Here is a 25,221-nt window from a genome sequence, read left to right on the forward strand (position 1 = left end):
AGCTTCTTTATTTTTGTTTTTTCAAAACTTCTTCTTTGACTTTATAATTGACTTTGGCATTCTATGAAATTGGTACCCGTTTTCCGAAACATGTTTTTGCAAATTACAGCATGTATTCTCTCATTTTGCAGCTGATATTTACGATTAATAACAGTACGACCGAAAACTTTTTTTCGAAACGACGAAAAGTGATGACAGCGCGGATGTCATCCATATGATCCAATCCATGGCCTTACACAGTAAATCAAGAATGTAAGCTAGCATTGCTGTTACAGGGCGGATAGATATTTGGCTCAACGTTGATGGAAGCATCAACAAATAAATTGACAACTTTCAGCAGTGTCTAAGTCACTCTTTTTGTTTCGTTTAGCACTCTTATAATTGCCGATACCTGACTGACTGTTACTGAATCTTGTAGTGCGAGTCACTGTCAGTTTCATACTTTGTTGTTAGTTTCAGGGCTCCCATATTCTCCCTTCACAATCACCAGCTGGGTGAATGGAGAGTATGGGAGGCATGGAGCTAACCAGGATGAACTGTCAGACCAGCCTGCTGGTCGTTCCTGACACCAGAGGGTTCAGTCCAAGATCATTGACCTGACTCGTAGTCGGGCAAGTGGGCCAGGTCAGGGCCGGTGAGGCATGGGTATGCTCCGAGGGAGTCCCTATGGGATGACCGTGGCTCATTGCCAAGATATCTCTGTGATGCTATGGACTTGTTTTGCTTCAGTCCTGGTCACATACGGGCCTTCTGATGGCGCTGTACTTTGTGGGTTTGAGTTTATCTCATACATATCTGTACATATCCCAAGTACATAAACAGTTTCATAAGGTCTTCTACAACTATGCACACAGACACTGTGTCAAGTGGATACAAATGAATGTACTATGACTACATACATGTATATGAATAGATCAACATATCGTTACGTTGGTACTACCTATTCAAAGGTCTAAAAATGCTGTAATGCATTTATTTATTTGTACCAGTAAAGGCTTATCTCCCCATAACATACAGGTACTCATTTATCGGGTTGAATTTATTGAATTCTGTTGAGCAAGAGGAAAGAATGAACAACAGATTTTTCCGATTAGCCGCTGAGTTATTTTAAGAAACACAGACAATGTCACATTAGACAGAAAGTAGGTTACCTTCGTGATTCGTCACATCCCATTGGTTGCTCGTTACAAGCCTAGGGCGGTCAATTTTGACGCAAAAACCACGTGATGCTCATTTACATTCATTACACTGGCCATTTTAGTTCGAGTCACTTCCACGGTGCTGCATGCGGAGATCAACACTTACGTGACCTCGTAGAACTGACTCTACCGAAGCAGACTGACTCTCCGGCCTGTGTAGTCACCCGGGAGGACACTATGCAGTGGATGCGCTTTGTTGTCTGTTTCCCGGCCTTGTTTCTTCACACCTGTGTCTGTACAGGTAAGACTACTTCCCGTCGTGTTAGTTGTACTATATCTGCTACCTGTCGCGCTCCATATGGCAAGTATCGGAGGGTAGAATGACGAGGTGGAACAACAAGCCTCTGTACTGTAGTACGTGGCGTTCATGTGAAATGTTAGCTCTCGTGGATTGCCTGAGAATCTAGTTTCTCGAGGTGGTAAGATTTGGACCATGTGGCACTGATAGCTTCGTCACAGATCTACAAGGATGGCTAAAATGTATCCCGTCGTGTTGTACTATATCTGCACGTTACCTGTCGCACTGCACATGGCAAGTATCGGGGGCGGGGGTAAGAATGACTGAATGCGCCGAGAAGAGGTGGAACAACAAGCCTCTGTACGTGGCGTTCATGTGAACTGTTAGCTCTCGTGGATTGCAGAATCTAGTTTCTCGAGCCTGGTAAGAAGACGATAATCAAATTTGTGCCGGGTTGGACCTCATCTGGCTCTACGTATTTCAACCAACTAGTTTGGTTTGTGATCCTTTTTACCACCTCCAAGACACCGAGTGGAGATCCAGCAAATTATAGGCTAAGTGGGTCTTTTAACAGGTCTGGTTAGGCTGGTGGGCTTTCCCCCTTGTTAAAAAACTTCAAGACTTTTAACATGTTCGTTACTTTATCCGCATATGATTGGGCTCTACGCTTCGACCGACTTGTTTGGGGTTCGGTCCCTTTTACCTGACCCTAAGAGGCTGAGTAGCGATCCAGCAAGTCTAAGTGAGTCCTTTGACATGTTATTGGCAATCGTGCCTAACGCTCGTGTGACCCCCCCCTGTACTGTCAAAATACTCAAATATTTTTTAGAATATTGATTCCGTTAAACATCTTTGATCAGGTTGACACATGTCAGACCGAGAAGATTTGGACCATGTGTGCCACTGACAGCTCTGTCAAAGGTCTACAAGGCTGGAGTAAAATGCCACCACCGCCCCTGGTGCAGAAAGCTCAGGCTCTGCTCTGGCGGCGGGTATATCGTCTAATGATAATAACAATAATAACCTTTATTGTGCATTCATGCCATATCGGGCTAAGTACAAGCATATCAATACAAAATACTGTGCATGGTAATGTTCATATAATGACGCTGACAGAATTTCTAATACTAATCTAAGGCAATGGTTCTAAAACTACTCAAATTCATAGGTTCGGCTTCTTCTCGTCGCTTTGTGATGTTGATATACGGTTTCTTGTCTTTTGACGAGTCTAACATTGAATAAACTGACGCTTCCCCCTGTTAAAATGCTCACAGATTTTCAGAATATCCATAACGTTACCCACCTGTGATCGGGTCAGCCTGTGAAGATTTAGACCATGTGGTGCAGGTCTCAGACAGTTCAAATGCATCGTCTGTTTTTATGGGTTTTCAGTCTTCTGACGTGTTCGCAGCAAAGTGAGTCATTTGACAGGTTTGATATTGAATAGACCTGACGCTTGTGTACACGCCCCCCCCCCCGTTAAAATACTCACAGACTTTTGAAATGTTCATGTCAGAGATGAGAGATCAGGTTGACACATGTCAGACTGTGAAGATTTGGACCATGTGGCACTGATAGCTTTGTCACAGATCTACAAGGATGGCTAAAATGTATCGTCTGTTTTTATAGGTTTCTCGTCTTTTGACGTGTTCGCACTTAGACGTCCCCAGTTGTGTGGGTAAATCTTCGAGATAAATGCCATAAATTGTACGTTTTCTCACGGAAATTGACAGAAAATGTGTTCCCGGGGGCTTCTACTGCAAAGCTTTGCTGTTTTGACCCAATTTTCGTCATTACAGATCTAGGACATCTCTCAAGGGGAGGGGTCACGGTTGGAAAACAACTCTTAATTGTGTGTCTGGTACGCACTGAATGTGGCGGGGAAAGTTACACTTTCGTGACCTTTTTTCTTAAATCTTCGTTTTTGAAGACTGAATTTTGTCCGTACAGAAATGTCTTTGGAAACATATTACAGATCAGATATAATTTCATCCGCTGAGGTGAGGGTCCAACAAGGACATTTGGCCCTTTACTCGGCACTCGGCAAAAAATTCCAGGGGCCAGGCCGTGCCCCAAAATAGCCACCCAGGTAGCCAAAGCCAGGGTGCTCCACGGGCCACGTAGGGGTAACGTTCGAAAGTACCAAAAATAGCCCGCAAACTGCCCGGTAGGTCCCCTTTTTCCAATTGTGACCATAGTATTAGATAGCTTTTCAGTAGCAACGTTTGCAGCTAAATGTGCAATAGGTGTGACAGGTCGTTCGGTATAAATATCAATATTGAACCTACTGCGGCGCTGCGATGCTGGTGTGTTTCGCTCAGCTCGGCCCTTATCAACTCTTTTCTGTCGCCTTGTCCCCGTTTGACCCCGGTCTGGGATAAACTTTCCGCAGCAAACTTGAACCCTACTGCATATGTTTATAGTTTGTCTTGTATATTTTTCCCGTCGGCCTTGGCCCGAGGTACATCCCTCGACGTGTCGAGTCCATGACCCACTCCAGAGGTTCGGTCTGACAGGACTTCACCGGAATTTCTCTCAGCACGGTTTCAGTAAACCCCTGGCCCAATTCTTGTGTGGCACACCATGTGTGCAGGAATCAAATATCTGTATGGTAATCTTCTAGAACAAGGGTTACAGCTATAACAAGAGTTCCGCGACCTCATATCTCCATGAACTATTCTGTGTATGCAAATGACTTACACATTTACATAATATATGCATGGTCAATAACACCTTGACTAACTTACACATGTCACAATATTGTCAGTCCTATCATTTACCACTTAGATGAATTATGGCACTTTTGCATCAATTATCCAGATTAGAATTGATTTGCATAATTGGTATCTGTTGATGCTCCACTTGCCATTAAGAAGACATGCCTCATTAGTTATGCAAATTAAGTCCTAATTAGCATAATGTACACTTCATTATATACATCTCGGTCTAAGCTACCTGCATACTAAATATCACGGAAATCCGTCGTTCCTTTGTTCAGTTATTCTCCTTAGAAGATTTTCCCGATGACGCCACTGCAGTTCCAGAGCAAGCTGCTAGGGGGCCCAAACCCACACCACGTCTTCATTACATCACAAGCTATCTGCCACCAACAAATCAAGACCATAGCACATCCAGGTCAAAAGATACAAAAATTGAATTTCTGCTGCAGTACCAAGGTCACATACCAGGGGGCCCAAAATCGACCTTGAATTTCGGCTTCACAACACATGCCAACATACCAAATATCATCGTAATCTATCAAGAGGTTCTTGAGTTATGCTGACTACAATAGTGCGGAAACACAGACAGACACACCCAAAACTATATCTCCATTTTTAATGGAGATGATTACGTACTGGCGAGTGCTGCCGGTCCCACTCCTCTGCTTGGACAGTACTGCATTACCGTGACCGCGAGAGTTCGACGCCCTCTAATGGGGTCAGGTTGTTCGGAAATGACCCCGCCCCAAATCTCGTCCTCTGTAATCACAACGATTGACCTGACGAAATCCGATCAAACATCTTCTCCTTACCCCAGGGACGCAAATGACCTTGTGGCCATATTGCCTCGTGTAAACTACACGACTTTGCAGCTGACATCCGCGTAGCGCGCGCATCAAGTTTCGTCCGCTTCTAGAAGAAGACAAAGATGTTTGCGACCAGATTGTAAATCGTACAAAGAAGCTACAAAATTAGTAAATATAGGCCGCAATTATTGCACACACAAAATTGAAGATCTAAATACCAATGTCTTTTTCTATACATTTATAGTCAAACATACATAAATACATAGTATAACAACGCATTTATAATTCCACAAATATACTAGTACACAATTACATATAGTTACAAGGGCCATTCCCACTGGCTATTTTGGCTTGGGTGTACTCCCTAGGACTCTTAAGGTGTTTCATCCCCCTTGATTTTCTGTGTTATGTTTTCTTTCCTAGGACTTCTATGCAGGGGTGTCTTCCCTGATACTTATGTCACACATTGCCTCTTTTCCTTTCGTAAAAACATGATTTTGTCTTAACTTACTCTGTGCAAGAATGTATAGTCATCCAAAGTCAAAGAATAAGATGAGAAAGACCAAAATTGAAGAATTTATTGTTCGGTATCTGTGTGTTCTGCCCTTTTGTGTAAAAATGATGAGTGAAAAACGAAAGTGCACCAACTCGAGTTCGAAACCGGGTCAGAAAGTCTCAGTTCCTAAACCCCCGTATACGCTACACCACGAAACATCGCGGTTTTACCAATGAGGTTTTTAGAGTGTGCTAATACACTGACGGGGCGTACTAATGCGCCTAAAATGTCATCGACCGTTTCAAATGGCGACGATCGTTTTGCGAGACGAAAATTAGGCCGCGGCGTCCCACTCAGTGACACCTCATCGGCACCATGATGAGCCCGGCTCTGGAGAATGTTAAGCTGGCTAGCCGTGTGTAGTCTGGTTGGTTAGAAGGTCAGCAGACAGAGGACGATTCCTACTTATTAGTACGAATGATGATGATACTGATGGCTCGTTTCCCGTAGTCGAGGATCAGACAGTGGAAAGGGGTTGAGCAGGCCCTCTGGTGGCTGAACAGCCCTATCCTGGAGTGGCATGCTCGCCCGCATCGCTCGCAGATGAACTGGGCCTGGGTTGGCGGGTTTGGGGCAGCCGCCTTTCTCCTCCTTCGGCTCACCTCCGGATGTTCCCTTCTGGCTATTTCAAACCTCTCTGCACCTCGCTTGGTAAGAGTTCTCCAATTTGCTCGATTAGCAGCACTGCTTTCCCAGTTAGCCACTGGGATGTCAGCCACTCTGAGATGATGTTTTAACTGGTCTTTGAAGCGAATACGAAGACCGCACAACATTCATCAACAACTTGAAAAGGGATGCTGGGCTCAGTAATACCGGTACCACTACAGAAGACCTTCGCTCACTGATGGAGGACTGGGCCGAGTGGAGAAGAAGAACCCATTGTTCCCTGTGTTGGCATCGCTAGATGTCCACGTTCAAGAAGAAACAGAAGAAGTGCGAACAGTCTGGTGAATTTCACGAGGAGAGACCTGCGGAGAGCGCGCCGCCTGTTATGAGATGGACCACACTCCCCTGGGGGGGTGTCCCTGTGGTGTAGTGGTCTGCTCTTCTGGTACTTGCCACATCTGGTTCAAATTACTTGGATCAGAAGGCCCGGGTTCAAGCCCCGGGTTGGGACACTCCTGGACAAGAGGCGCATTGAGTCATACCAAAGACTTTATAGAAATGGTACATACTTCTGAAACAGTATGGAAGTTAAACACACTCCACTGCCAGTGGACTAGCCCCCTGCTGCAGTGATTGCACCACAGTGTGGCCCAGGGCTATGAAACGGGGATGGGCACCGCCCTATACATCAATTATGGTGTGTGAGGATTTTTTAACTAACACTCCCCTGGAACAACGGTTGCCAATACTGTTATCTAGATAAAATGGAGGATCAACACCATTTTGTACTAGAATGTAAATCATGCAACAAAGAGAGAACTGAGCTTCATAGACTGATACAACCTATGTTCCCCTACTTCATACACCTAAGCAATACAATTATATTTTAATGAGTTCAGACAAACCATTGATTATGAACCATATCTGCTCTTACATGTTTTACCATGACGAAGTTCTAAGCGAGGAGAAGTCGAATCTGAGTAGTTTATAATTCTTGTGGTAATTTGACAATGTATAGAGATTAGATGTATCTGTAACTATTCTTTTGTTGTGACCTGTACTTAACCCAGTGGGTATATGTGTACAATAAAGGTTTTCATTCATTCACTATCCAACCTCCCCTAAGATCACACTCTGGTTGGCTTGCTTTTAGACACAGACTATTTTGACCTTTTAGATGATCCCATTAGATTTTTATTTTTATCTCAGTTTACTGGTAAGTTCTGAGGGCGTGACATCCCATATAGTCTAGTGATCGATGAGGAAGAAAGACCGGTCCTTTGGCTCCGCAACTTGCAGGCATATAATTATAAAGTTCTTCTTGTGACCCGAAAGCCCTTCTGGCCGGGTTTTCTGACTGGTATCCGTTTCATATCCGGCGGCCCCGTGTATGAGGGACCTTTAGGGTGTCAAACCTCTGCACGTATAAAGAACCCAACACACATATCGAGAAGAGTAGGGGTGACCCGGTGTGCTTGGCCAAAAATACGCGAGCCGTATGATTGCACTTTACAGCACTAGCCAACGGAAAAGCGTCATGTAGTCCTCACGGCTTCATTTAAATAAAAATCCATGTCTACCGCCTACATAAGCCTCCAGGCAGACTGCCCTGACGGGATACTGTAAAAGTGGACATGTTCGCCGTGGTTATATTTTCGCAGTGACCAGGGTAGTGAAATTTTGCAATGACCAATTGGAGAAATATTCCGCTGGCGAATATACCCCAAAGAGCCCCACCAGATATAAGGTCTTCTTTTAGATGGATGTTGAACTGGAAATCTATTACCAAAGAAAAAAAACTACATGTAACGTTACTTATCTAGCGTTACCCCACTTTCATAATGAAACAGAAAACACAACATTAATGTTACTTGGCCTAAGGTCGCACCCCGTTTTGTGGCGCGTACGACAATTATCCTGCAATTGTCAGTCGCTTCCAGGTAGGAGAGTCTGAAGAGCTAAAAGTGCGAGTCAAAGTATAGAGTCAAAGTGACTCAAATATGGCAGTTTCATTCCAAGGTTGTCCTGATTTCCCACCCTGTCTGTTGCAGGTTTTCCCGAGCCGAAATCAGAGCCTCGCTGCGAGCTGGGGAAGTTTCCCTGCGGGAGCCTGCCCACGTGCCTCCCGCTGCAGCTCCAGTGCGACGAGAGGGAGGACTGCAGCAACGGCGCGGATGAAGCGAACTGTGGTGAGTTGAAACTTCAGAACAACCATGAGTCTCCTTGGAATGGATTTATAACCTCTACCAGGCTCCAGAGAGGACTGGCGAGAGTAGAAATTGGCCAAATGGATAACATGGGAGGAGTTAAGCTTGCCTCTCTGAGCTACTAGTGTCATCTGTCTATTTGGACTACTCTTTCCAGCCGCCTCTGGGGCCTGGTAGAGTCTATTGAATTTAAACGCTATTTCATTTATTTTATTGTAGGAGACAACAACGGATGGGCAGATCATCTGCAGAGTCAAGTAGTGAACCCAGCATTGGAGTCAGCTGGAATTCCAAGGGACTGTCGTAAGACATTTTCACCTTATATTTGATTGATAGTACAAATGTAATATACATGTTATACTTATCTTATTACCTTTGCCAAGAACGTTATTACACAGTTATTGAGGACGAATTTTTTTTTCTATTCCTCAAGAGCAAATAAATAAATGAAATCAACATTATAGTCAACGCTACACAGATGTTAATGGTGACACCACTGTTCTAGGATTGAAAGTACCTATTCTATGTTACCTACCACACAACTCGATATTGCAGCTATGTTTCTCCTTACAACAGATCTGGACAAGCCTGTAGTTCCGTACGTCTGCCAGTGTATCTACACACACATCAAATGTGACAAGCTAGATCTGGTGTCCGTACCTGCCAACATCTCCCAAGACGTCACCAGGCTGTAAGTACTGAAGCATTATACAAGAAGATAATGTATTTACAAGCAATTTGACCTTATCTCCGTAGCCGACTCTATTTGGCCAATTTCTACTATTTTCCCAGCGACCCGTGGTGACTGGTAGAGTCTACATTTACACCTAGAAAATAATGCGTCCAGAAAATATTCATTGTTTCGTGTACAGTTGAAGTTTTAGTCATGCCGCTTGCTGGTGCTTTGCAGGAACTTGCAGCACAACTTGATTGAATCCCTCCAGAATAATTCCCTCGGCAAGCTGACAGCCCTTCAGAGCCTGTGAGTTTTGATTCTTTTACTTTTTAGTACGGTACGGTTTCATTATGGTTTCATTAACTTCGCCAAGAAGGATATGTTTTTGGTTGCATGGGTCTGACTGTGTGTGTCTGTGAACATGATAACTTGAGAATGCCTGGATGGATTGTCTTCAGTTGATATTTGGTCTGTGGGTAGGTCTTCATGAGTTCGCAAAAACAATACTGTAATTCTTGATTTCTTACCAGTAACTTAATTTTTGATTAGCTACTTTAATGGTCACTAGTCAACTGCTAAAACTGCATCATCGCAAATATTTGATTACTAACATTTGAGGCAGTGATGTTTGTTCCCACCATTAAAATTAAATGCCATGAACTATTCCCTTTTCCCCCAACTGCTAGAGTTACAAAATGCAATATCAAATAGATTTGCAGTATATATTTTTTTGTAAACTCATTGCATGCATCATAATACAAAACAATTTAAGCCTCAAGCATCCAACATCTGCATGTAGAAGAACCTAACACACTTCATGAGTCGGGTGTGATGATCCGGTGTGCTTGGTTGGACATGAGTGCTGTGGCATGAGATTACTGTAAATGCAGAAATGTTCGCAGTGGTTTTATGTTGGCGGTTTTCGTGGTAAGCTCTTTGCCGCGAAATTCAAAGCACCGCAAACCTTTTTGCCATCCTACCCCCTTGTCTACTATTGTCTCAAACGCGAACATAAAGCCACCGCAAATACTCCATTGTCTCCCTATCGCGAAATTATAACCATGTGAACTTAAAATGCATTTACAGTATACCTATATCTAGGGGTACGGTTATTGCATTTCATTTTCATTTTGTTTGTTGTCTGATTCTGCCCAGCCAGTCTCCGATCTCAGAGACATCTGATCGACCTTGGGTAACTGTAGGTCATTGACCCCACTGGACATGTTTGTTTGTGTGCCCTCCCCCCAGGAATCTCCGTGGTAACCGGATCAGGACCCTCCCAGCAGGAGCCTTCAAAGGACTGACCAATTTGAGGCAGCTGTGAGTCTCAAGATTTATACCGTCAAGCTTGTACAAGCGTTGCCAGGACCCCCCCATGCAGACCCTCGTACAAGTGACCACCTCTACATGTACATGAGGACCACCTGGCCAGACTTTTTGGGGGTCCCTTAGATAACCTTTCTTATTGACATAGCATTAAGGATCCTGTGTATAGTGACCACCTGTCCACATAGACACCCCGACCAATCGATCGCATTGAAACTCAGATTCGTATCAGCCATGAGCCGACAAATTGCTGTAGAAAAGTAGTAGAAACTATTTTTTCTAAATGTTAAATCGCGGACGCATTCAATCACCTCCAAAGTGCCAAAATTGTCAATCTGAAAACATCTTTTGGAAGCTGACACCTTCCACCATCTCACTGGCGAGTTTGTTTTGTCAGATTTAGTCGTTAATGCAAGTTAGAAAGCGATTTGTCGGGTCATGGCTGATACGAATCTGAGTTTCAATGCGATCGACTGGTCGGGGTGATAGACCAGATTTGATCAATCTCCTAAGTGTCCTTTGTGAGCAGGTCTGACTGTACTATATTTTGATATAACTATTGTTACTTGTTAGTGAAGAAACTGTGCATTCATTTTTGCCCAATAATGCACACATTGGATTTCAACTTTTCAACAATGTCTTTTTGTTTGAATTGGCTATATGCAAATAATGTTTTAACAGTATTATTTAGAGTAATTTACATTGAGGAAATGCAGTCATTATTATCGACCCATGATCATTAATGATATTTTCCCACCAACAGGTATTTGTCAGAAAACCTGCTAGAAAGCCTGCCAGCGGGGGCCTTCCAGGGATTACAGAGACTGAAGTGGCTGTAAGTAAGAATTATTCAGACTTAACTTCCATCCGTTGTTTTTGCTCAGTCACAGGTGCTCAGTAACCCCAGCACAATTTGTGTCTTAAAGCCATGAGAACAGATTTTGACTGGAAAAGTTTGCTCCATCTGAATACTGTCTAAGGGGAAATGTTTGCGGTGGTTTTATAATCATGGTTTTAGTGCAAACCGCAAACTTAAAACCAACAAGAAAATTTTTCTTCTGTCTTCTGTTTCAAAGCCTGCCTCTATTGTTTCAACTGCAAACTTTAAACCACTGAGAGCGCTCCATTTGACCCTATGGCGAAATCAAATCACCACAAACATTTTACATTTTACAGCACCTGGGAAATTGCTTATCACCTTTGCCAACACAGTTTTTGGTGTCATTGGTTGGTCTGCAGGGCTCCAAATATTTCTTAAAGCCAGGTTGCCCAGTGCCAAAAGCTAGGTTGGCAATTTTCAGGTTGCCACAGGTCCAGGGACCTAATCTCTGCAAGTGAAATAGAACACTTTTCTGTCGTAAATGTTGATTTAGTTAACATGAGGTTGAAGATAATATTGATGGTGAGAAAATGCTTGTACAGAAGGAAAATGCCATAAAATTGTTCACGTAAAGCTGTGGTTTTTTTTTTAGATCTATGCTCTATGTCAAAATAGTCTAGAGAACCACAAAACCAGGATGATTATTTAGTATAACTATTTAGATTATTTAGCAAAATTGATTAATGTACATGTACAATGTGCATTTACAAGGGACATCTACTCACTCAATAGTGTCTTCTTCTTTTGTACCATAGGTACCTTCAAAAGAATGAACTGAGGTCACTTCATGCAGATGTTTTCCAGGGGCTAAACAGCCTTAACTGGTTGTAAGTTACTATCAATTTACTATTAGTTACTGTTAACTATCATTAACTTCTACATGCATTTGCTTTTTTGTACCACGGACAGTAGATACACTTCAAGTTGTCTGTTGAATCCGTTTCTTTGTTTGTGAAATTTGACTTCTGACTTCCAGGGACCTTCGGTTCAACTCCCTGCAAGATTTGCCCTCTGGGGTGTGGTGTGACCACATGCCGGCACTTCTTTGGCTGTAAGTCCACTTCTTTTTGTCTCAACGTTGTTGTGACATTAGTTTAACTGAGTTTAACTGTTGTGACATTAGTTTAACTGGCCCAGAACTTCTCAATTGTGGGAGAAGGGGCCAGGCAGGGCATTCCACCTGTGGGGTTGTACGGGAAAGTATTTGTATGTGTCGATGTGAGTGTTGATATTAAACCAATTAGCTTTATCTTTACCAGGGAGATGGAGGGAAATGATATCGAACAGCTGACGCCATCTTCATTTACCAGATGCAGCTCTTTGACGTTTGTGTGAGTTACTGCAAAGATTGTGTTGTATCTGTTGTAACGTTTATCAAAGTGGTCTCATGTACAGCCCTACTTAGTCCATTTCTATCTCTCCACATCTCAACTAATTGGCTTAATTCTGACTTCTACTCCATCTACTCTCATGTATGTCGGTAAAGAAGACAGAGATTCTCAGAAAGTAAAAATGAAAAAAACATGATAAACTGTACATGTTTGCATTTGCCAACTTTGTACAACTTGAGGTTTTTTATTTTTTTGATTCCTATATCATTCATGTATCACTGTGAAACATTTCCTTTTTGTAATAGTTATGATTATTATTTCACTTACACTATAAAGACTTGAGGTCTTTGCAAATTTGTACCCGACTAGCGTATGTTTAGATTTATAGTTTTACAGTTGTTTTTCATGTTTGCCTCACAGCAACTTCCGAAACAACAGCTTGAGGTCCATAGGCCATGACACCTTCACACCTCTCTCCAGTGTCTGGGAATTGTAAGTGTTAATTACCTTCGCCAAGAAGGCTATATTTTCGGTAGCGTCTGTTTGTGTTAATGTACTATGTACTATGTAGAAGACCAGCATAACTGGAGAAGGCCTGGGTGGATTGTCTTGATATTTGGTATGTGGGTAGGTCTTGATGAGATCTGGAAATTATTAGATTTTGGGGGCCCCTAGCAACTTTCTAAAGAACTGCAGTGGAATTTCCTATTTTGATATCTCGTTTTCTGGACAGGCTATGGTCGCGATTCTTGATTGGCAGACAGCTCCTTGGAAGGAGATCATTGTTAATGAACCAGTTAAGTTTTTAGACAGAATTTTGGAGCTACAGGCATTGTGAAAAGCTTTCAAATGCTTGCTTACTTGCTTACTTACTTAATAATTGAAATTTGAAGAAAGAGAGGATAGATTTCCATGATTTCAGTAGTCAACTGTCCACTGTACTGTACTTTAAATTCTAGTCAACAACTCGAACCACATTAGCCTGCCATTTTGAGAGTCACAGGTGGTTAATGACTAAGTGTGTAAAAGCTGGATGTAGCTCGACTTAAATGTAAGGTTTTTCAGTAAATGCTTAAATTTTTTGTCCTTGCAGCCTTGCACTCCGGTAAGTGGCAGGCAATTTGTATCCTTCCATTGCCAAAGAATATCCTGCGGCTTTTTGGACTAACCTCCCGTTTTGATTGAGCTGTATGGTAGTCACGACGGCGAGGTCTGACGTTATGCAATGACGTCCGAGAGCATTACAATTCCGTGTTTTTTATCCCTCTAGTACGTAGACTCTCTCTAGTACTAATAGAATACGATAGCCTGAAGCATTTCAGAATTACACTACCGGTAATACTTTAATTATTTTAGCTGTGCGGAAATCACAACAGCGAGTCTGACATCATACAATGACATCCACACAGCTGTGTTTTATTCCCTCTAGTACACACAGTATTCTATAGCCTTATAGGACAACCTGTAGCATTTGGAAATTACTCCAACCTGCTTATTACATGGCCCAAAAGTTTGAAGGTTTTAAGGCGCATTGACGTACACGTAGCTCGACCATCAGTCAAAACAATATTCACAGGTGTAATAAGGGCGCTTTTAGAGTAAAAAAAAAATGGGTCAAACTTAACTTGTTTTTGTGCTCCGCCATTTGCAACTCAGCTTACCAGCCAAGTCCATGTAATCTTGACAAATGGGCAAAACTATATCTTTTGAGATGCTTTTATATAGATGGATCAAACTAGATCCTGTTTTTGCATTCTACCACCTGGAACTCTCAAAGTGAACTTTAAATCTACACATGACTACAAATATTTCATGAACGTATGAGGTCTCAGAGTTCCTTTTTCTGATTGTCACTAAGTGTTTTAAATTACATCCTTGGTAGATATCCTCAGTTCCTTTTTCTGATTGTCACTAAGTGTTTTAAATTACATCCTTCCAACAGAGACATATCCTGGAACAGCCTGGCACCTCTACCTATTGGAACCTTCAATGAACTGGGACACTTAAAACTGCTGTAAAGTCTTTATTTTATATACTTTTTAGAAATAGGATACATGATCATAGCATTTGTCTTGAAGAAGGTCTTGATTAAGCTATAGTGACTAGCTATATTAATTTGCAACAGATTAACATTGCAATTGGAAGTAAATTCTCAAACAGAGCAGTTGACAACATTAAAAAAGTGTCCTACATAGAAGTATACAGAGTTTCATCGACGTCACCATGATCATAATTTGAAGCCCCCGGCAACCGCATTTGGTGCATAATTGGATTACATATACGTGAAATGAAAAGCCTGTACAACATGTATACTGCGATACTTTAATTTGTATTCTTCTGTTCTGTGTCTATTATCTCCTTTGTTTGCAGTTATGTTTTTAGGAAGATTGTGATGTGTCGTTTTTTCTGCATTGTCTCAGGAACCTGTCATACAACAGTGACATGACCCTGAGTCTTGACCTGTTCTTTGGGCTGGACAACCTGACTTCATTGTAAGGAAGCATCCGGGCTGTTTTCCCCTTATCTTCATTATTTGCTGTTGAGGTTTATGATTATCTGCATGGTGGAGAAGATAAGCCACACAAAAATAGTTCAGTCAAACTGTTTTGTTGGTCATCAAGTTTTTAGTAACGTTTAAAGTACAGAAACAGATCACAGCCATATAGGTGTAAAATTTGCAGTTTTACTTTTATCATGCAGTAGTCTTTCATCTAGGGGAGACAAAATGTCAATTACTTTTGATTAGACATTTCAAGTAGCATTTAAACACTGGCCAATTATATCATGCCCCCTAGCATTTCACTCAAAATCTGCAGGTGGGTGCACATACATGGCATCCACACATAATGTACAGTAACATGTACAACAAGCTTTATTAAGAGTCTCGATGTTACAGACTGTTTTGAGTATATATCTAAATGCAACAATGCCCACAATGCAAAAATAGGTAATAGGTAAAAATGACTGCTTTATCATTAGAAAAAGTACCGAAACCAATGATTAGCCCCACTTGATTATAACACTATATCAAAATGTATGCTAGCTCTTATTGTATAAGTAATTAGGATGTTAAGTTTTATTCTATTTTGTATTATGTTTAAGAATTCTTGCCATACTTTGTACCATGTACAATTGTCATGCAATAAAGTTCTTCCATGAATCTCTATCAGAACGATGATGCTTACATGTATGATGTCAATAATGCGGATTCTTACGATTTACCTCCAGAGACTTGCGAGGTCTGGAGATGCCGCAGGACTGCCAGCATTCCAGAGTTCTGCTGAGTCTGGAGAATTTATACTTCGTGTAAGTTCTTTGGTCTGACATTGAAGTTCAGCAAACTGATGCCATAAGACTAAACTTTACGAAACTAACACTTAGATATAATAGAAGAATTGGGACTTACCCACATTTTCGGCTGACTCCTTGTTCTACTGTTACTTCTGGGACGTGGCGTTAAAGAGACAAGGGTCATAAGTGACAGATAGCCTGTGTCGCCCCCCGTTTCCCTTCTGTGAACAGAAACTCAGTAACTTCATTGACTTTTCTTGCACATAAATCAATTGATTCATTCTTTTCCAGCTATTTCGATGACTTCTCGTCCTGTCGGTATGCCCTTCAAGCACGAGGATGTTCGCCCAAGTCCGACGGCATTTCCTCGCTGGAAAACTTGCTGGCTCTGGAATTCCTGCGCGTCGTGGTCTGGGTGCTCGCCTTCTTCACAGTCCTGGGCAACTCCTTCGTCATCCTGGGCAGGTTAGGACAAATAGATACAAACTTAAGACTCACCGATACCCCATCTTGGCATCGTGTGGCGCAATCGGTAGTCAGTGTTTCGCCCAGAACCGAGAGGTCCCGTGTTCGAAACCCCGATATGTCCCGATGTTGTGCCCCTGGGAAAGGTACTTTACACGACTTTCCTCACTCCACCCAGGTGTGAATGGGTACCTGACTTCGGTTGGGGAAGGTCGTATTGAGGTTATCACCTGCTGGCGCCAAATGGCAGCTGCCCAGACCCTTGCCACAGTTCCACAAAGTGCAAGTGTGGAGCAAATCTGTTCTGCATTGTATGATTGTAAACCCTGCAGCAATTCAGCACTGGCTGCTATTGCACGGGTAATTTCTAACCAATAAACCATTAATATTATTATTATATATTGGCAGATTACTCAACGATGGCTTGATGTGAAGGAAAGATTTGAAACACAGTGTACCACAAGACATTTTAAAACCTAGTCTGTAACAATGTCTAATATACATATTACACTGTCTTGACTTCAAGGATTTTAGATTACCTCCGAAAATAATTTAATATATCAAGTTTGGTAGAACAAAGGATATTGGAGATTCTTTAAGTTTTAACACTACCAGTAATCGTCAGCAGGTGAGAATTACTGGTTCTGTTAAAAGAATCTCCAACATCCTTTTTAGATTACCGTACTTAAATGATGTGTTGTCTGTTACAGTAGATTGTCAGAAATGACGCAATATTATCTTTCTTGTATTTCTTGTATTTCAATAAAACATTCATTAATTCATTCATTCATAGGTTACTCATCAAGAACGAGAACAACGTGCACTCTCTCTTCATCAGGAATCTGTGTGGTAAGCAGGCTACTATATGTAGCTAGCATGGCGTCAGCGCGTCTTCTGGACGCCCTACACTAATAAAACAAAGCAATTAGATGCCATCCTGTTTCCCTGGTAATTACAAAAACAGATGTGCGTGTTCCACCCACCCGCACCCTGTGACTGTTGTTTTTTCTTCATACCATGTAAATTGATTGACATGAAAAGCAAATTAAATGTTAATCCATTAAGCTCATTGGAGACTGCTGGTTCTCACTGTTCCTCTGGATGCCTTACATTTAAAAGTTTTTGACGTGATGCCTTTTTGACGGTGAAAGCACACTTGCAAATAATAAGTCTTCTGAATCTTGATAAATGTTGCTACCTGAGCATTTTTGAGGGAGGTTGCAAACTGGAAATATTGCGGTAATAGTTGCTGTTATCTATCTAAACTGAATCCCAACTTTGCTTCTTCAGCGGCAGATCTGTTGATGGGTGTGTACCTCCTAATCATTGCCAGCCGCGACGTCATGTACCGTAGCGAGTTCATCCAGCATGCTCTGGCCTGGCAGGAGAGCGTACTGTGTCAATTCGCAGGATTTCTTGCCATGCTTTCTTCAGAGGTGAGACATCTTAGAAATGAGGATACTGTAATTCTTGATTTGTTAACTGTAACTTAATTTTAGCTGATTTAACGGTCACTGGTCAACCGCTAAAATGTCATCATCGCTGATATTTGATCACTGATATTTGATGCAGTAATGTTTGTTCAAACCGTTAAAATGAAGTGCCGTGACCTACTCCATTTCCCTCCAACCGCTATATTTTCCTGGCGCAATATTAAAGTGATTTACAGTAGTTGGGCATGTTTTTTTCACTTAAAATGTAGAGGGTATCTATAAAAAAACATGGGAAGATACATCCGAAAATAATTTCATCAGGTTGGTAGAACATACTATTTTAGGGTATTTGGAGTTTCTTTTTACACAGCCAGGAATCTCACCTGCTGATGTTTCGGTGTCTGTCAACTGTCAAGACACCTTCTTCAGGGCTTCTGACTGGAGTACTGAAGGTGAGATTCCTGGTTGCGTAAAAAGAAACTCCAAATTACCCTATGGGAAGATACATGTAATGGGATATGCCTGTAGCTGGTAGCAGCCTCACAGTTGAGCTTCTGGTTCCAAGTAGTTGACGATTTTGATGACTGTTCTGTAGGTGTCCGTGCTGCTGTTGACGTACATGTCCATGGAGCGCTGCCTGATCATCGTGTTCCCGTTCCGCACCATGGAGCCCAGCACCAGGCAGAACCAGACGTGCATCGCCTGCATCTGGCTCCTCGGCCTTCTCATCGCCTCCCTACCGTTTCTTATACAGGTAGGCATGTTTGTGCATGTTTACAGTGTTTTAAATTACATCCTTCCAACAGAGACATATCCTGGAACAGCCTGGCACCTCTTATACATTTCTTATACAGGTAGGCATGTTTGTGCATGTTTACTCGTACAGAGACAACAGGGGAAGGGCCTTTTAAGGTTTACCACAGAACAAAGATTATTGAAAAGGTAAAGCGGTTGTTTTAGCAGAATATGCCCACCTACGTGCAGATCGAGGATTGGGCTGCACAGCCACATGAGAGTTTGTAGAGGAGAACTGACTTCCCATTGATCTTCGGAAGCGAAGGAACAGCCATCATAGAGTTTCAGATTATTAGTGGGCACAGAGACAACTGGGGAAGGGCCTTTTAAGGTTTACCACAGCACAAAGAGATTATTGAAAAGGTAAAGCAATTGACCTCAGGCTGAGGACAAAGGATAGCTAGTAGTGTAAAGCGGCTTACGGCTCTCGTATTTGGGAAAACACATGGGGTGACCCCTACTCTTCTTGATTTGCCCATGCAGAGGTTTCACGCTAACGCCTGAAGCGCACTCAGTCATGGGTCTGCCGGCATTAAGTCACCATCTAGAACACAGCATATGAGCTGCAGTGTTCTCGCCAGGCCTTTTCAGCATAGGGGCCCCCTATGCTGTGATCTGGACCCCTGTGCTGTGTTTCAACCAGCATAGGGGTGTTTCTTTCTTGGGAGAACCTTGAGACCCTTCATAAATCTTATAAAAAGTTCATATTTGGCTTTAGAATAAGACTGTGACAGAGGAAACACTTTACTTTACCAAATTTATCCCTCAAAATGTAGAAAATAGTGCCTCATTGGGTTATGAATTTAAAGATTTTCCTTGGGAGCATGCCAGACTCCCTACTCTTGTCATGTCTTTGGCACTCTGTGCGTGACTTGCGTTGCGTAAAGTTGGCCTCCTTTACCTGACCCCTATGCTGTGAAAAAATTCTGGTGAGAACACTGGCTCACATATTTGTAAAACATAACAACAACAACATTTTGTATACTTCTACCTGCATCCATGTTCAGTGTGCTTTACCTCTCCACCTGCATTTCACTGGGTGCATATGTACATTTAAAAATATACCCTGCTACTAAAACAGCAAGGAAACTTGCTGCCCTACACATGTTTGTATCACTAGGCACAAGAAGGGTCTGAATGAGTGAATCCTGATGATGTACATGTATCTCTTTGTGTAGAGTTCTACCTGCTTCTATGGGAGCAGTTCAGTGTGCTTTACTTCTCCACCTGCGTTCCCCATATGGAAAAGGCTGGATGTATACATACATTTTGTACATGTCAAAATATACCCTGCTACTAAAACAGCAGGGAAACTTGCTGCCTTATGTATCACTAGGAACTAGAAGGGTCTGAATGAGTGAATCCTGATGACGTATTTCCTTGTGTAGAGTTCTACCTGCTTCTATGGGAGCAGTTCCGTGTGCTTACCTCTTCACCTGCGATCTCCGTATGGCCAAGGCTGGGTGTACGGCGCCGTGGTGTTCATCGGTCTCAACATGTGCGCCTGGTTCATCATTCTCCTTTGCTATGGCTGCATGCTTGTCAGGTATGTGTAATAAAAGGTGAAGATTAATAAAGGTAGTCCCTCAGCTTTTTTGAGGCTGTAGGGGCAGTGGGCTCTTATTTGCAGTGTCTAGGGCACAGTGTTGGAAGATGGAGCCCAACCCTCTCCTTTCACCACTTTTTACCTCCACAACCTCCATACCGACCTATCAAATGCCTTGCCTCACCTGAGTTTTTGATATGATTTGTTTAATGGTAAATGATGTTTTTACCTTTTGTTTTGTGCAGCATTCATCGAACTCGCATGCGCACGACCGGCCAGCCCGCTCACAAGGCTGACTGGATCGGATGGCGCTTCTTCTTCATCGTTCTGACCGACTCTCTCTGCTGGATTCCTACTGTTGTACTCAAACTGCTGGTCCTGCATGGAGTCAACATCTCTGGTTAGAATTTAGCTCTCAATATCATCTTTCACATTTCTTAATTTGCATATTTGTGAAATCATGGTGGTACCTTAGTGACTGTACTTCCACACTAAATAAAGTTGGATTTTCTTTACAAACATATTAAAAGTCATTGAGTTAAGCTCCTGACTGATTCCAGTTACAATTATAGTTCTAACTGGGAGACCCTGGTTCAAGACATCTCGGTTAGAGCAGCACCCGTCTTTTGAAGGGATGTAAAACAGGGAAGGTGCCCAAGCATGTTAAAGGGGAAGGGCTACGTAAGCAACCCCTCTCTGTAGAGATATACCCTGCTACTGAAACGTTACCAGCAAGGAATCTTGCTGCCGATTGTGCCACTGGCACTACAGGGGTCCAAACAAACAAAAGAATGATACATTACATGTGCTACAATACATGTACTAGTATTGATTCGCAAATAGCATATTTTGCTACTGTCTTTCTGCAGAGACCTTTAATGCTGTGATAGCTGTGGTGGTGCTGCCTATCAACAGTTCCATCAACCCCATCCTCTACTCCATCTCTACGTCCAACTTCAAGGACGGCTCTCTCCGCATCTTCCGCACTCGAAGACAGTCCATCACCAGACTGGTGTCAGGAAACAGCACAGGACACACCACCATGTCCGCCAGGGCCAGTCTAGGTAGTGTGCAGACTTTCTGTATACTGTAAATGCATTTAAGTCCGTGTGGTCTTTATTTCATGCTAAGGAGAAAATGGAGTGTTCACGATGGTTTTAATTTCGCGGCAGTGCCATAGTCACATACTGCTACAGTATTGGACAAAAATGTTTCTGATGGTTTTAAGTTTGCGGTGAAACGGTCGCCGCGAAAATTTCTGCAATTACAGTATATGTCAGTTACATTCTTCCCATTTTGTGTCTATACTCTCGCTCTACTTCAGTTGTTGCCTTACTCTCTTAAATTAGATAGACCGATCCTGTAGAACCGCTGACCTCCGTTAGAATGGAGAAATGCAAAATAAACACCCAAAATTGCAAATATTTGACGAACATACAGCCACTCCCTCATTGGTTGATCCGCTCATTGCCATGCTCTTTTTGATTGTACTGCCAATTGTGATGGAGTCAGGATCGGTCTATTACTGTTTACTAACAGTAGAAACTTTAACATTTTAAATCTGACTACTAATAGCTTCAAACTGCTTACAGTTGCTTATAAGTTTCTTCGAAATCTGTTCCGATCGCTATTTTTCTCTTTTCCCTTTTCCCCTCCTCTTTTACCCCAACTCCCTGTGACCCGTCATTGATGAAATAACTGGAGCATTCTGGCAGAGATCCAGTGCAAATTGGCTCCAATAATCCCTGATGTTTGACTTCGGTAGGTAAGCGGTGGCTGGTCGGCGCAAAACGGTTGCGTGTCCGTTGTGGTGCTCCGCATCTGGGTGCCCTCAGACCCCTGAAACATTCTACGTCTGGGCCGGGTTGGCTGTCTACGCCTGAAGCTCTGACGATGACACCCATGTCACTCGTACAAATGCACAGGTCTCCCAGAGCAAGGCCAAAACAATGCCTAGCTGCCGCAGCCGTTCTAGGTACAAGTGATTTGTGAAACACACTTGATATGTGTCTTTCCCTGGATTATTACCTTGGAGGTTCTGTTGTCAGTCTGTGTTTGTTTGTGGTAGTGGTGTGTGTCCGCAGTTCCACAATTGGCATTTGAATACTTAGCTCTGCACGTTAGAAATAGAAATACAGTATGGTAGGTCAAAATTGCCAGAGGGGTCTAAGAAAGGTTGCAGAGTTTTTCCCACCACGTGAAAGAAAGTACCGTTGGGCTGATGAGGCCAGGATGTTTTATCCATACTAGTGTACTTGGATACTTAAGTAACTCCATTAGCTTACATACAGTACAAATGAACAAGTACGAAGCTAGTCTTCCTGGAGTATTACAAAACACATGTAAAACAAACGTACATATAACATTGCATGAATTGATACAGGTATTTACAAAGTGAATTGATACAGGTATTTACATCTTACATTATCACATATTACTGGAGTACTGGGGACAGCTTGGAGATAATTGAATATCAACCCATGGAAGTAAATCCTAGATTAAAGTAAAACAATAAATTTACGAAGACTCTGGTTTGCTTAAACTGTTTGGCCATACTATTTTTGTGCCTAGTGGTATTTGTCCACAGGAAGAGGGAAGTGGTGTTATTAGATGTTAGATTTGTTAGCAATTGGCAGTTCACAACCTGGGCCACTCACTCACTCACTCTCATTCAATCAACATACTTGTTGTATTTTCTGTTGTTCCTCATTTTCAGGAGTTAGACGTGGTATTCACAGTTTTTTGTTTTATATTCCCTCTCTCTCTGATCTTGATTATGGCATCCACTGACTCTAATGTATTCCTTTTTTTTCATTTTCTTCCAAACCACTTTCATATTAGCTGCATCACAGTCTTCTAATGTTTGCAGTGATGGTACAAAATGTACTATAGTTAGAGATAAGGTTTTTATTACCTTTGCCCAAAATGTTTTCGGTGCTCTTTGTGACTGGCTAGCTGTGGATAGATCCATAATATTTGGTCAGACATATAAATATGTAAAGGAAATAATGTTACTTTTAATTGTTGAATGTTTTCCTATCCAACTGCTGGTAAATCATAACCTGTTGTTATTGTTTTGTTTCAGACCAAGGGAATTCTGAAGGGCATGTGCTGATTTATGAGAGAGAGTCTACTGTATAGGGGGGAGTGTGGATATGGGTCACAGAAGTCAACGTGGCAATGGTTTATATATCAAACTTAACACAAAAAGTTTTGAAACTTGTTTTCAGTCGATTATGTCTTGGTCAATAGTCAATACTTTATGAAATGCATGTATCATATTATTCATAAATCATTGAAAAGCTTGTTTGGTGCCCTTTACTACGAAATCCTGTTTGTACATTCATGAGTTGAACACCAGGGCTACTTGTGTGAGTAGGTCACAAAAGAAAGCTGCTGAAATTCCCCTTGATCATATGTCCACTGCTTTGTAGTAACTAGCATAATGCGATATCACTGGAAAACTTGTATATTTGTTTTTAAAATGATACCATTGGCTATGATTACACTTTTGTGCAATGATATGAGCACCATGACTGATTTTGTGGTGTGTCACCCATAAAATTGTTGACATCAGACCCAGGGAAATTTCGTTCTCGCATAGCCAGCTCTGCTGTTCAACCTTTGAATGTAGGATCATGAATAATGTTATCACTGTTAAGGGCAAGAGATAGGCTCTCCAGTGATACATAATACTATACAATTTGACAAAGTAATATCAGAGATATGAATCATATATAACTCAAAAAGTTAGAAAGCTTGAATTTTATCAATAATCATTATGTTGATTGATCAAATTCAAGCTTCCTAATTTTTTGAGTGTAAATATGTATGCAAGATCCAGTATGCTAATTGCTGTGATACTTTTGGATCTCATTAATTTTAAGTACAATAAAGCAAACAAACATGTGTTTAAGACCCTTAACCAAGAGTGTGATGTAAATTTTGGTCTTTTCTTCATTGTGCACCTTCTGCCTGAGAGGAAAATAAAGCACAGGCAGGTGTGCTTGTACTCAGTATTAACATTTCCTACAGCAAAACTTGGTGTCCAAGCAAAACTTAAAAGAAAGAATGTTGGAGGTGCGTATTTCGCTACCTTTCTTTTTAAGTCACAGTTTGAGGAACATTCTTGTAACTGTTAAAGAAAGAAATATAATGTAAATAGATGACTTGGATGTCAAAGGTCACTATTGTTGGAGTTGGTCTACTTCTCTTTCCACATGTGTAACCTTTAACTTAAAATCAAAGCACTTGTAAAAACAAGCTACAGAGTAATGTACATACTATTATAACATGTGAAATGAAACTATATTTTAGATGTATCAGTAACTATTTCAGATACTAGAGTTACCAGAAAGCGTACTGCGAATGAATGCAATCTTTTTATATGGATGTTACTGGCTATAGATGAGTGTTGACTGGTTAGGTAGTTGTAGTTTTATACTTTTGTCATAAGTCCATGAGATATTTCTAAAGTCTGTTCTGTGGAAACTGTCCATGGGACTTGTGTGATGGTTTACATACATGTAGTTCCTTAGGGCCCAGTCACACTTGTGCGTAGATTCAAGTGCGCGTGAGTTGCGCATTAACATTTTTTTGGTTTAAGTAAGGTTTATGGGGAAAAAGGTGCTTTCTACTTTGATCTACCGTTGTGCAGCCTAGTGATCGAACCTAAGAAATCACTTATTCGGCTGCAAACTTAATCTAAACCAAAAACATGTTAATACGCAACCCATGCGGACTTGTATATACGCACAAGTGTGACAGGGGCTCTACACAGTGCTTTTCACCTGCCATCGACAGGTACCATCAACATGTGATTCCCAAGTGAGAGGAATATTTTCCAGTCACTGTGAGGTGCAATGTGAAGTACACAGTATAACTTGTTGGAAACATGGTTACTGTGATCTGCAATAAAGTGAATCAATATGTCTAATATGTTAATTGTGATGTTTCTTTGCTACACAGGGCCCAGGGGTATCAAATTTAAGCTTGCTATGCAGCATTGTTAGGCCATGTTGATTGGCTTATATGGATGACATCCTCTGGGAACCCCAAAACTGATGCAAGAGGGTAAAAGAAACAAAAAAGTTGCCTTCATTTTGTAATCTATGTGGTCAGGAAGGTTTAAACACACCAAACAACA

General features: G+C 41.8%; 1 protein-coding gene and 1 long non-coding RNA gene across 2 annotated transcripts; one reads left to right on the forward strand and one right to left on the reverse strand.

Moving 5' to 3' along the window:
- The first annotated feature begins 1,095 nt into the window (after nt 1-1,095).
- Nucleotides 1,096-25,011, forward strand: LOC136448158 (relaxin receptor 2-like). Its single transcript, XM_066447332.1, has 22 exons — nt 1,096-1,440; nt 8,177-8,314; nt 8,552-8,635; nt 8,909-9,023; nt 9,243-9,314; nt 10,257-10,328; nt 11,098-11,169; nt 11,970-12,041; nt 12,191-12,265; nt 12,474-12,545; nt 12,966-13,037; nt 14,488-14,559; nt 14,966-15,037; nt 15,774-15,851; nt 16,128-16,301; nt 17,095-17,150; nt 17,592-17,737; nt 18,330-18,488; nt 19,918-20,075; nt 20,321-20,475; nt 20,945-21,139; nt 23,161-25,011. Exons 1-22 carry the CDS (start codon nt 1,227-1,229, stop codon nt 23,214-23,216), a joined length of 2,379 nt encoding a protein of 792 aa, XP_066303429.1. The 5' UTR covers nt 1,096-1,226; the 3' UTR covers nt 23,217-25,011.
- On the reverse strand, nt 15,718-20,067 carry LOC136448160 (uncharacterized). The gene is made up of 3 exons (XR_010757838.1): nt 19,958-20,067; nt 15,952-16,293; nt 15,718-15,831 (listed from the first exon to the last, which is right to left on the reverse strand). It is a non-coding gene; the product is annotated as an uncharacterized lncRNA (long non-coding RNA).
- Nucleotides 25,012-25,221: the final 210 nt, after the last annotated feature.

Source organism: Branchiostoma lanceolatum, chromosome 14 (assembly GCF_035083965.1).
Source record: "Branchiostoma lanceolatum isolate klBraLanc5 chromosome 14, klBraLanc5.hap2, whole genome shotgun sequence".
NCBI classification, from domain to species: domain Eukaryota; kingdom Metazoa; phylum Chordata; class Leptocardii; order Amphioxiformes; family Branchiostomatidae; genus Branchiostoma; species Branchiostoma lanceolatum.